Below are 13,144 nucleotides of genomic sequence, written 5' to 3' on the forward strand. Positions count from 1 at the left end.
TTTAGAGAGCTTGGTGCTCAGCTTCCCATAATACAGGACATCAGTGTTTCTGTGAGTCTCAGATCAAATTCTTCCCTGAGAAGCATAGGACAGACACCACAGATGCTCAGTAACCATGCAAAAGTGAAGATTTTGGATTGATTCAAAAATGGGAGACTCCAGTGGTTCCTCAAGGATCCCACAGCACCCTGATAATTAGAATGGAATAAAACTGGGCACTTGGAACCAAGGACAACCCAGTTCCGGCCTCAGCAGAATTTGCTTGTTGCTTTCATTAAACTTATCCCCTCCTCACACATTGTGAGGACCTGGATAGACAGTGGTCCCTGACTGTGGCTCTGCTGCTGGTTATGATGTGACTGCTGCAGGGAATAAACATCTGAACTGCTCAAGAGCCACCTGGGACTCAAGAACCACAGATTGTAACATTGCTATAGTGATAACCTCAATTCATTGTACTTCCAATCTGCCATGCAGGCCGGAGCAGACCCTCACCTTCAGCACTGATAGACTCCACGCCTGGCTCTATGTAAAGCTGAAAGAAATTATAAAATTTCCTGTTTCCATTTCAATATATAATGAATATATAATGAAATACACTTGGCTTACTAAAAATATCAAGTACAGTATGTGACAGAAGCACTCATTTAGTTATAACAAACCTTAGGCCAGTAGCAGCTAGTACAATGGAAAATAAGAATAGAAAAACAAGGCATTAAAGTTTCTTTTACTTAAAAATAAATTACAGTTACTATTTGTTAGAAGTAGAATCTTGTGGAAGTGGAAATGGAGGGCAGGTGAGAAAGGAGAGGGTCTGAAAGTCCTTCAAAGAAATTTAAATCCACATATTAGGTCTGTGTGGTCTCATATGCATCCCACCAAAATAATACGTGCTGCAGTAACGTATGCAGGAATATATATATGTAGCAATAGTGAATAACAAACAGTATTACATGCTGTGTGAAGGAGCACGTTATATGTCTCAAGTGATTAACCTGAATTATCTGTTAATTCCTCCAACTTCACAAAATAGCTGGATCTTTTAGGATCAAGGGAGATAAAGCAGCTACGTGACCCCTGTGATCCCTCCCTCTCTGGTTCTACACGGTGAGAACAGCCCTAACCGCCTTGGCACCGCACTCCTCCAGATGACTTGCAGTCATCCCTCTAGGAACAAGTGAAGCCTCAGGGATCTAATCCAAGGCCATCTCACTTTCTGCTGAAGGATGATTCGCAGAACCCAGTGCCAGATCCCAGTAGTATCCTACAACCGTGATGGTATTCTCTAACCATTAATTCATTACTTGTACCTGGCTGCTGGCACAAAACAAAACATTTGCCACGTGGTCCTGAACTTTTGTAAGGTATTTTCTATTTTCAGACTCTCTTCCTGCTGAAATGCTGTTCTCTTAAAGTCTTTATTTAGCATTTTTATATGCCTTTCTTGTTCTTTGTGTTTTTGTTGTTTTGTTTAGTTGTGAGGGCTCTATCTTGCATTTGCATCATTAAAACATTCACAATGCTCATCAGCAGAAGAGCTGGAGTAAAAAGTGGCTCCCAATTTTTAGTTAGGTTTCGATCAGTGATGATATACGTGCATAGAGGCAGCACAGTATCTTTAGTTCTGATGCCTCCCAGATTTTCCCTGTTACACACAGAAAAGAAATAAAATATCCCCACTTCATATTCCAGCTTCTAAAATTTGGCCCTGACACACAGTGAAGCCAGCAGGACGGGTGCTCCAAAAAATTCATAAAACTACTCAGAGTATTTCCAGGTGAGAATTTTTGGCAGAAATATTCAACTTTTTGTAAAGTTAATTGAAGAAAAAAACATTTCTGGGAGTGTATTTACCCACTTGGCTGCACAAAAACACAGGTTAATCGAGGCAGTTTGGTAGATTTCAGATTATCCAAATCAAGTAACCAATGTGCATTTCAAATGCTAATGCATTGTTTAAATATGTTACAATAAATTAAACAATGCTAATTGTTTAAAAATGATTTAAAATGTAAACCACGGCAATGTGTTCTGTGCATTTCACGGAAGCACTCCCCGCTTCTAACAACCAGACAGACGATTGGAACTGACGCGGCTATTTCGGTGCTGTTCTGAGAGACAGGCAGAGGAGTGCTGCAAGCACTCCGTGATCTTTAACTGCCACATTAACACTTTAAACTGCAGTTATCAGGGCAAAGGGGTCAAAGCCACCCCAAGAGCACGGACTGGAGAGTTATAATTAGCTCCTGAAAATAACAAAACATTCACTCGCTTTCATAGGAAAAAAAAAAACCCATCCATTCCCTGCAGCCAGACCCTTTAGGGCATTTACGTGTTTCTCTTGTCGCAGTTAAGTAGCCTCACAAAGTGAACGTGTTATAAGGACAAGATGTTTCTCAGTTGTTGTGTAGTATTTTATTGTCCATACAACTGCACGGCCCAGCCCCAGAGACCCTTTCTTTCCTTTACCTGATTCGCTATGTCCATTTATTACTTTCCATCACCTCCCTATCTCCTTGCCTTCTTTAACCTTGTTTCAGCTGCTGATTTATTACCTTAAGCATTTACTAATCTGATGGCAACGGTCCCTACACAAAGTCACAGGGATTTTCCCGCACTGACCAGGCTGTAATCTTTTGGGAGCTGGAGCCAGGGCTATTTTGGCTGTAAGATGTCCACCGCGTCGCGGTTGCTAAGAAAACAATAAACTGTGTTCACGGTGCTGCGGTGAGCCATTCAGCACGCCAGCGTAGCTATCTGCTCGGCCCTTTCCTCACTTGATCACACGGTAATGACTGTGCTACTTAAGATAAGACCTTCACAGCCTCACTTTTGCTGCTCAGGTGAAATCAAGGGAAGAATTTGACCTTTACGTTTTAAATCGGCCTCTGAAACCGTTAACGCGGCGTGCAGCAAGCGTCTGTATTGTGCCAACACAGCACCTAGCACGGGGGCTTTTCCCCTCACCCTCTCCTGAACATTAAGTAACGCAAGCACGAAGCGATGCAAATTTTGTACGCTTGCTAACGTTCTTCCTAACAGCGTTGTAGACAATACGGCTCCTGAGCCATGGCATAGGGCACGGTGAGCTGAGGAAACCTGCCCGCGTACACCGCCAGCCTCGTGTTCAGTTTCCCCTCGGCGCAGCCTCGGGAAAGCAAAGCCCGGGCGGGGCTGGGCACAGCCGGGGTTCCCCACCGACGCGGGGTTCCCCTCCCTTCCCGTCGCGGAGGGCACCGGCGGCTCCTCCGGGGGGGCGGCCCCCGCCGGGGCTCCCCGCGCCGGGCTCCCCGCCCCCGCCGCGCCGTGCCGCTCCACTTCGCTGCGCGCTGAGGCTCCGTGGGCGGACGCGGCAGCCCACGGGCGCTGGCAGGCAGCCGCGCGGCGCGCGTCACGGCGGGGAGGGCCGGGCGGCACAGCCATAAATAGAGGCGAGGCGGCGACGGCAGCAGTATTCGCGGGGAATCCCTCCTGGCCTCTCTCCGAGCGGCGAGGTAAGGCGGGCGGGACGCGGCGTCGCTCCCCGGCGGCGCGGGGCCGGAGCGGGGAGCGCGGGGCTCTGACGACTCTTCTCCGCGTTCGCAGCCCGGCGTCCCCATGACTCTGAACCGCGGCGACAAGCTGCGCTACCTAGACAAGCGGCGCGGCAGCATGCCTTTCTCCGCACACCAGCACCTGCACCGGCGCAGCATGCCTGTGGACGAGCGGGACCTGCGGGCTTCCCTGCCGCAGGACGAGCTGTCGGGCCTGGTGCGCTGCACCTCGTACAGCCCCGGCGAGGCGCACCGGGAAAGCTGGGCCTCCGACTCCTCCGACTCCGTCATCTCCTCGGGCAGCGACTCGGACGGCAGTCTCTACAAGGTGATTCTGCTGGGCGAACACGGCGTCGGCAAGACCAGCCTGGCTCGCATCTTCGGCGGCGTGGAGGACGGCGCGGAGGCGGAGGAAGCCGGTGAGGGCGCGGGCAGTGCGGGGCCCCCAGCCCGGAGGGGCACGGGGGGCGGTGGGCGTCCGGGCGCGGGGTGACGGCGCTTTAACGAACGCTGTCTTCCCTCCAGGAAACACGTACGACAGATCGATTATGGTCGATGGAGAAGAAGCGTCTCTCGTGGTGTTCGATATCTGGGAACAGGTACTTGCAGCTCGAAGATACTTTTTCTTTATGGACCGGTCGGCGGTTTGCTCCAAAAATGTGTAGCAATGCAACGACTCTGTCTGGCTATTTATTGTCAGACGGGTAACATTGAAAGGGTGAAAAACCGGAATTCATGCTGCGGAATTCTCCCTTGCAATTATTTTCTCGTAGCTAGACAAGCAGTTCGGCAAGCTGGCCAGGCTTCGGCTGTGAAGCCCTCAGTGCTTTGAATAACGCTTACATTGGCAGCCCCAGGGAATTCCTGTCAAATTAGAGACTGACAATCCCATCGCTGCAGACTCGATATTATTTCTAGAAACAATAAGAAGATTTTAAGAAAACTTCTTGTAGGCTGGTTTACTTTTGCAGTTTATAAATAGATAACGCTAATGAAACTATCTTTGAGGTGTTTACAATACCTAAATCATTAACTAGGCAGTGCCGAATATCTTTTTCAATGCAGTAAATCTGTTTGCCTTCTTTTGTTTTAGGATGACAGCCAATGGCTTCAGAACCACTGCATGAAGATGGGAGATGCCTACATCATTGTCTATTCAGTGACAGACAAAGTTAGTTTTGAAAAAGCCTCCGAACTAAGGATCCAGCTAAGAAGAGCAAGACAAACAGAAGACATTCCTATTATTCTTGTGGGCAATAAGAGTGACCTGGTCAGGTCCCGGGAAGTCTCAGTCGATGGTAAGACAATATTCATGTATACAATAATGTCTAAATTATTAGTAGCAAAGGCAGCAGAGGATTGTGATCAACAGAGTTGGTCTGGGTTTGATGTAGAAAAATGTGTGATTGGAGACACACCAGAGAAATCAAGCCAGCTGGTTCACACTGGAGACTCTGCACCATGGAAAACAGTGAGGGAAGACTCATACATAGAGCTGGGCTCCGAACTGCGGTACAAGAGACACGCAGCTTCAGAGCTACACAGCAATAGGCTGAAGCCGCAGAGTTTTACTGCGTGTAGCAGTTGCTAGTCTCAAGATTTGATAGCCTTCTTAAGGGACAGGAGTGCCATGTGATGGAACCCAGGCACTCTTTGATGGTGATCCCATAGTAACAGTACAGCTCTTTCCTCTAGAAGTGATTCCATCACGTTTGACGTGAGATGGAGAGACTAGGCTCACACAGTCTTTTTGTGTCCCATTTACAGCTGTGGTCAGTGAGAATTTTCTGTTCCAGGGTGCGTTTCAGCAACTGAGTACAGTAATAACTGCCAAGTATTAGTTTCATGTACTAAAATGTTTTTCCTTCCGCTGGGAAGAATACTGTAGAAATATTGGTGTCTTGATGCTGAAGAACCATTTCTTGCTGTCTGGTTCTGGCATACTTCCTGTTTTAAATGCCCGCACGGGGAATTGACTGGTGTTCATCAGGAGGTTCTCATTCTTCACAGGCTGATGGCAGTGCATAGTTCACCTGTCCTAGAAGTGACATTGTTTTACTCAGGCTGGCAGCTTTGTCGTTATTCACCACAAGGTGGACATGGAAATTTGCTACGCAGCAATGTTCCACGGTTACATGTCTACCTCTGGAACACTGGGGACAGAGCTCTGTCTATTTTGAATGCAGTCCTAATCAAATTCAGTAGTTGACAACATTATGACCATTATGATCTCTGCTGTAACCTATATAACGACCTGACCTTTTGATCTGCATCAGCTTCATCTGTGCCTGATGTGAAGACTCTCACTTAGAGCAAGGCTGAGGTGTGTGATTGTTCAGCAACTTCCAGAAGAAAGAGCAACTAGCTCTTCTTTCTGTACCTCACCATCTTTGCTATCAGAAAGCAAGCATGCATCAAGTCCCTCCCTTAAATCAGCTATAGATCTTAAATGATACTGGGATGGTCTGCCTATAGGGCTACTTTTGCCTTACAGCCAGCATCGCTGGTCAAGTGAGACTTCTGACCACACCACAGCAAAAGAATGAAAAGTAAGGGACAAAACCAAGACTGCAAATATTATAATTTACTGCTGTGTAATAAAGCTCTTTGGTGTTGAAGACACTTTTCTTTTTAAGTTAACCCATTTTTTTTCCTGCTAGTATATATGAAGAGAAAATATCAGTCTCCACTCATCTCCCTTCTTTTCTTTCCATCCAGAGGGACGGGCCTGTGCTGTTGTGTTTGACTGCAAGTTCATTGAGACCTCAGCTGCTCTTCATCATAATGTCAAGGACCTGTTTGAAGGTATTGTTCGGCAAATTAGACTTCGCAAAGACAGTAAAGAAGACAATGCTAGGAGAATGGCCAACACAAAAAGAAGAGAAAGCATAGGCAAAAAGGCAAAGCGATTTCTTGGGAGAATTGTGGCAAAGAACAACAAGAAGATGGCTTTCAAAGCAAAATCAAAGTCTTGCCATGACTTATCTGTGCTTTAGAAGCTTTCAGCAAGGCCAGATGTTGCATGTCGGAGGTGAACAACCATTTGGCTGTTGAGAAGTATATGGATGATCCTCATGGTGATAAAACAATGACTTATCAATTGAGACTCTCATTAATGCCTTAAGGTGCACAAGCAAGTCTGGAAGTTACCTTACAATGTTGGCTTCACTGATGAATGGTTTGTTTCAATGTATACAAGTAAATGAACTAACTTTAATTAAGTGGCTTGACATGCCCACATTTTCACTCTGTATATATGTTACATACATTCTCTTGTCCTGTGGATACCAGAGATGCAAAGATAAGAAAGGATGATAAGACACCACAGACTTGCCTCGTTTGCAGAGCAAAACTTAAACTTGTACGCAGGCTCGTACACTCTTTTTAGTATAAAGTAAGCAATGATAAATCTTTTTAAATTTAAATGTGGGGTGGGAGGAAGTAGAACCACATTAGAATGGAAGAAAAATAAATTTATATATATATAGTTATACGGAACAGATATCATTTTATGAAGTTAATTTGCACTTCCATTACCTGTTATTCAATTAATTTGTTACTTGTTTACATGCAGATTTTATAATAAAGTATTATTTCCTGTTATAATAAACTGTGCTTTTGTCATAGTATGGATAAAGAATGAGAGAGCAGTATTTTTATACTGATCTTTTTTTCACTGTATAAAACATTAATTACAGACTTCAACTGATCTATGCAGATATGTATGTTGCAGTTCTGGAATGAAATGAATCAGGAATACTCTGTCCTGTTCTTCAGCAGACAGTTCTTTTAAGTAATTTCTGCTTTTATGAATACCCTATTACAGCAGCTGATATTGGAAAGGCGTATCTTGATGTTATTGTTCATCTTCAGCCTAGTTCTCTTGTCAGCTTTAGCAGAAACAGACCTCTAAATAATACCTTTAGTTTGTTAGATTTTTGTCCATACTGATGAATTGAAACCTGAAAATATTCAGCTTCTTAGATGTCTTCAGACTCGAAGGCCTGGTATGATGAGCCAATGAGCAAATGTGGGTTTTGTTTTTGCTTGTTGCTTGTTGTTTGTGTCTTGTTTCTCATTTGTTTGTTTTCCTTTTTTGGGAGCAGTGTAATTTTCTCATCCACTCACAAGCCTGTAAATACCTTTCAGGGGTTTTGGGAATTTCAAAGGTGCCTGGCAAGGCTGTCTGAAAGAGTTCTGAAAGACTCCAGCTGTGGGCTACTGTGGCCTGCAGCGCTGCCACAGTTTTCATGTCCTTTTTTATAGTTAATGTGTTTCCATGATTTTTACCTATTTGCTATTCATGAATTTAAAAATCAGACATGCCTCAGCAAATAAATTAGGCTGACTGCATACACTTTATAAATTCCGCTACAAAGGATACATTGTCTTTAAATTCTTCCATAAACTCAGTTCTCACGATCGATGAAATACAAGTCCCCTCTCTTTCCACTCCCCCTATGTGAGTCCAGTTATCTAAAGAGATTGTTCCACTGACTGGGGGCTCTTTGCATGATCTTACAGAGGCTACCCTTTCCCATGCAGCAGACAAATAGCATCAACTGTTAGACCTCAGTGTGAGCTTCCCTGAGCTTGAACAAACAACTCTGCATGGGCTCAGCCTCCTGATGTGCTGCTGGGGCAGCTAACTGTTGGCTTCAGTGTATGTTGCTGCTAACAGGTCACATCAGTTTTCTTGTGAAGAGAGGTGTTTGCTTTGTGACCTGAGTGAGGTCCAAAGTGAGTGATTCTGCCCTGCAGCCAGAGCTTTCATTTACCTGATGATACTTTTTATTTGGATTTGGCCTTTTTTTCACTAGCCTTGCTTTCTGGCACGCTATTATCCCTGGAATGTCTAACCATGGTCAAGAACATGGCACCAGATGTCTATTTACACTGAAGCTTTTATCTTTCAACGCCAAAGAAAATGCCCGAGTCATGAAAACCTTGCTGCAAAACTGTCCAAACCAGTGTGCATAAATCTGACACATACCTATTTATGCTTATATTAAAGCTATTAACAAAACTTTGTGTTGCTCCCTGTATGTTGGCAGAGCTTTTGCCTTTGGTTGTCCTATGTTTTCAGAATGACTGGGAGAGGATTGACACTTCATCTGGATTGACTTTGAAGGTTTAATTCTGTCAGTAACAAATACAAGGAATGTGACAGAAATCCAGAGATGGAGAGGTGTCTTTTCACAAAGTGCAATGTGTTACAAAGATGTTGCAACACAACTGCAGCTGCAAAGCCTCCTCAAGGTCATGGTTAATAGCTGCGCTTTTTTGCATACTCTGACCAACAAATCAGAATTTTTCTTGTGTTTGTGAATTCAAAAGATTATGTTTGGACAATTCTAAAGCATAAAAATGATTCCTGTTTAGTACGTTTCTAGAGGTTCATATACACTGTGGGAAAGAATTTGTATTTCAGAATTGTGTCAATAGGCCACTGTGAGACAATAAACTGTACCATCTGAAAGAAATGTAGGCTCATCTGTGCTGTATTCAAACAGTTGACATCATACAATAAAATACTTTTCAAATCCTCACTGCATTTTTTTTCTCGTTTGTTTTTACAAGGTGGCTTTTTTTTGTTGTTTTTTGGGGTTTTTTTTTGCATCATTCAGCAACAGTTCATGACTATGGGGAGGGCTTGATGTTACTGCAGCTTTGATAATAACCTGCTCTAGAATATCATATTCCATACTATGGAAGCATTGCCATGAATGTTATTTTGCAGAGATTTTGTAGCTTGTGGAAGACTTTCTACCCTGAACAATATTAATTTCTAGGATATAATGTAGTGCAAGTTTCCAAGGGGATTTTTTGAAAGTACACATGCAAACAGCAACAGGCATCTAACTGCCAAAAGCCTCCAAAAATCAACATTCTTCAAAAGGTTATTCCTATCTTCAAGCATCTGACAGTCACTTATGGGTTTTTGTAATCTGAGATGGATACTCAGATTCTAGTCGTTAATGGGGGTGAATCTATGTCAGGTGAAACATACTGGGAGATCCAGACAACAGCATTTTCTCTCATTATTAACAGAAGAGAAGAAAGTGTCAGAGGTAACACTGGTATGAGTTCTCTCATTTTTTGCCAGTGTACATCAGTTTTAATTTAGAGGGACAGTTCACGCAGTCTTTTAATCCTTATTGCTTTCACTGCCTCTGCCAGCTGAGGTTCCTGTTACAGCTGATCGTGATAGAGGATTTTGTGTTGGCATAAATCCATTTGGAACAACTCTAATTATTATCATCTGCAGTGGAAGGGCATCGCCTTTTATACGTGATGCATACATTAGGTAAACAAATCAGACTCCTCTGCCTGTTATTTCTAAAATAGCTTCTGTAAAACTCTTCATGGTATAAAAAATGTGAAGAAAATCATTCCTCCATCTGCCAAAAACACAACGTGTAAAATCAAGTCATATAAATAGAGATGAAATGTAAACTGCTGGGGGAAGACATAGCATCACCAAAAATGTAGTTTTATTCAGATGTATTTTCTCAAAATAGACCTACAAAACTAGGCCAGGATCTACACAGTAATGTTGCATAACACAACTGTTCTTTACTGAAAAAGAAAGCATAGTGAGTTGACAGTGACTAAGAATTCAGTGCATGATAAAGGATCACTAAGAGGTAGTTTCAGAAAAGTGGGATAATACTTATGCTGAAATTTGCTTTAGTTCTCTTATTTTTTTTCAGGGACAATGTACAGACTAATTGCATGTACAACACTGACACCTCCTTGAATCTTGATTTGCATCACATCTGTGCATTCCAGGACTGCCATTTAATTTATAGGAATGATGTCTAGCATTATAATGGACGATTTGAGTCCCTGTTTGGATAAAGGAACATCTGATCTCCGATACTCCTGAAGTTATAAATGTCTAAAAATTCAAATTGTAAACAATGTCAACTGTCTTTGTGCTCTACGACACGGATGTTGAATAGAGAATTAAGAGGTAAAAAGAGAATGAAGTACATATCATTTAAATTCAAATATGATTTATCTAACCCACTGTTCAGAATCTAAACGGGAACACCATTGTTAACTTAAAATTGTACTAAGAATTGCAGCACTAGCAGGTAGGAAGCAGGTAAGGAATTTACTTAAACACTGAGTTCTTCACCAACAATTACCTTGCTATTAATTTTGTACCGTGAAAATGCTCTGGCAACCATGTAAAATGGGTGATATATGTTCTAAAGACTCCCCTTGCTCTTGTTCTCTTTATTTTCTTCTTTTATTTCCTGATTTTTAAATGCGTTGTTTGAATGAATCACTGGAAACCAATTAGGGCCCTACTGAGTTTTTTTCTATTATTTCCAAAATCTATCACAGAACCTGAAGAAGATATGAATCTGAACTAAAATAGATTCAGAGACAGAAATCCTCTTAAAATAAGCTCCTCAAAGGCCCAAAACAAGGGCTGAAGAAAGGGCAGGGTTTGGAGGGACAATGCAGAATCAAAAGTTGTTCCTACTCAAAATAGTACAGACAACCTGTAAAAAGCTTTATGGCAATAAGTTCCACTTTCATCAGCCTCATTACACTAGCATAAATAATGACACTTTTGTAAGGCTTGCAGTGCCACTGAAGGTTGTGACCCCCACCTTAGGAATGACGATTTTCAATTCATTAGACATCTTGGCAGAAGAATAGAAATTTTTGTCACCCTAAAATGGATTATTGTAATGCATTATGCTTAACAGAGAGCTTTCAGGAGTTCCATGCTGTAGGAAATATGGCCATGTTAATTAGGCTGGCTAGGTCACAATGAGCACATAACTCCTGTGCTCTGGCCTGTGTTCCCATAAGTTTCTAAGTGAAGTAATGATCTAGAAAAGCTGCAAATAGCATTGGACATAACTAATGCTGACACCGCTTCATTTTGCTGCATGTTTCTTGGCTGCAACATAGCTTGCTGAACTCACTATAAAGTCAACACCATTTCTTGATTCAGGGCTGCTCAACAGGAACAACCTCTGTGTTTCTAATTGCAGCTATCATGTTTATATATCAATTTAGTGCATTTTACACTGCAAAGGTACCTGCAAGAGATCGTGCCCTGTTTATTAACCTTGCATTTCAAGGGCGCAAAAAGCACAAAACAGCAGAAATAGATCTAAACTGAACTAGAATATACAGTAAATTTTAAAACCATGCAAACTTGCAATGGCTCCTGTTCACTATGAGCTTTCCACTGGAAATCTTGAGAAGTGTTCATCTACTTAATCCTCAATAAAAGGAATAACCTAACTCTTTCTGGATATCAGCCAAGTGCTGAACAACTTTCTCACAGATTTCCCAGTTAGAGGTACCCCAATTACAGGGCTCCTTTGTCACACGTTTTTCATGTCAACTTCAATTTTATCTTTCCAACCTCCACTGTTACACATTGTCACCCTTGCAGCAGTGGCTCAGCAGTACGCTGGGAACGTCTGCTGCTGCATGACTTACTGAAAAACATCAGCTGTCAACAGTTGTAACACGAACCTGGTCCCCCAGCTCATTACTTTACATAATACGGTCTAGATAAAAATGTCAGATTTTGCTGCACATAAGTCCCTGATTAAGACAGCATAGCAAATTAAATTACTCTCTCCTTGAATGTCAGGGTTACTACCACATTTGCAAGGCAAAAAGGAATCGAAGGTTTTTAACTAATCTGTTTGTGGGGGGAAAAAAAAGAAAAACTTCTGCAACCTGACAGCCACCTTTCTTTTTTACCCTATAGTCATTTTCCCAATGGAAATCTCAGAAGCTATGTTGTTGTGTACGGTCTTCTGCCCTCTAACTATTACTAGAACTCTTAGATTTCTATCCTTCCTGCCTGGACCCACATAGAAAATATTTTTAAAAATCTCAAAGAAGCAAGATGGTGAAAGTTATGAGCAGTAGAAAAGCTTTCAAGATTTTTAAAAACAGTACTGAAAGCATTTTATTCAACAAATTAGCATTTCTATGCAGAGTTTACAGCTCACAGTGCATAACCTAGTTATAACAAAAAAAAAATCAGAACTCATCAGCCTTTATCAATAGTAAGTATTTTCTGCATTTCTCTGGATACTTGGCAGCAGATCTAAAGTCACTGCCCATGATAAAATGCAAAGTAGACAAACCAGAAACTACAGTACTACACTACTTTTTTATTGTTACCAATATAAGTTTTTGCTTGTAACAGAAGTAAAGGCACTGAGTTTATATGTTTATCATAAATGTACAACCAATGCATCTATATACAACCATTGCCTGCAGAACTGTTTTTTTTTTCCTCTTACAGAGTAATTCAAAAGATAATACTAAAAATCAAAGCTATAGCAGAGAAGTCAACTAAGCACAAAAATAAAGCAGTAGACAGACTGCAGATCTGTCTTTTATTCACCTTCTCTTTTTCAAGATACTGCAGAGCTAAAGTATCCACGCCTGTCTGCTCACCTTTATTCAAAAGCAGAGCTACTCAAGTAGCAGAGCAGAACTTTGCACAGCAAGCTCCTCAAGAACAAAGACTTAGAGTGCAAATACACACCAGTGTACCTTCTATAGGCTCAGATTCATCATTAGCAGAATATGCAATTCTTTTTAGGTAGGTCTCA

General features: G+C 42.2%; 1 protein-coding gene and 1 long non-coding RNA gene across 2 annotated transcripts in view; one reads left to right on the plus strand and one right to left on the minus strand.

Moving 5' to 3' along the window:
• The window catches only part of LOC769444, a 66,721-nt gene that overhangs the window by 10,528 nt on the left and 43,049 nt on the right, over positions 1 to 13,144 (minus strand). The window lies entirely within an intron of this gene.
• Positions 3,467 to 9,084, plus strand: RRAD (RRAD, Ras related glycolysis inhibitor and calcium channel regulator). The gene is made up of 5 exons (NM_001277606.3): positions 3,467 to 3,494; positions 3,586 to 3,952; positions 4,059 to 4,132; positions 4,627 to 4,831; positions 6,252 to 9,084. The coding sequence occupies exons 2-5, from the start codon at positions 3,598 to 3,600 to the stop codon at positions 6,527 to 6,529; spliced, it is 912 nt and encodes a 303-aa protein (NP_001264535.3). The 5' UTR covers positions 3,467 to 3,494; positions 3,586 to 3,597; the 3' UTR covers positions 6,530 to 9,084.

This window comes from Gallus gallus, chromosome 11 (genome assembly GCF_016699485.2).
Source record: "Gallus gallus isolate bGalGal1 chromosome 11, bGalGal1.mat.broiler.GRCg7b, whole genome shotgun sequence".
In the NCBI taxonomy this organism is placed as follows: domain Eukaryota; kingdom Metazoa; phylum Chordata; class Aves; order Galliformes; family Phasianidae; genus Gallus; species Gallus gallus.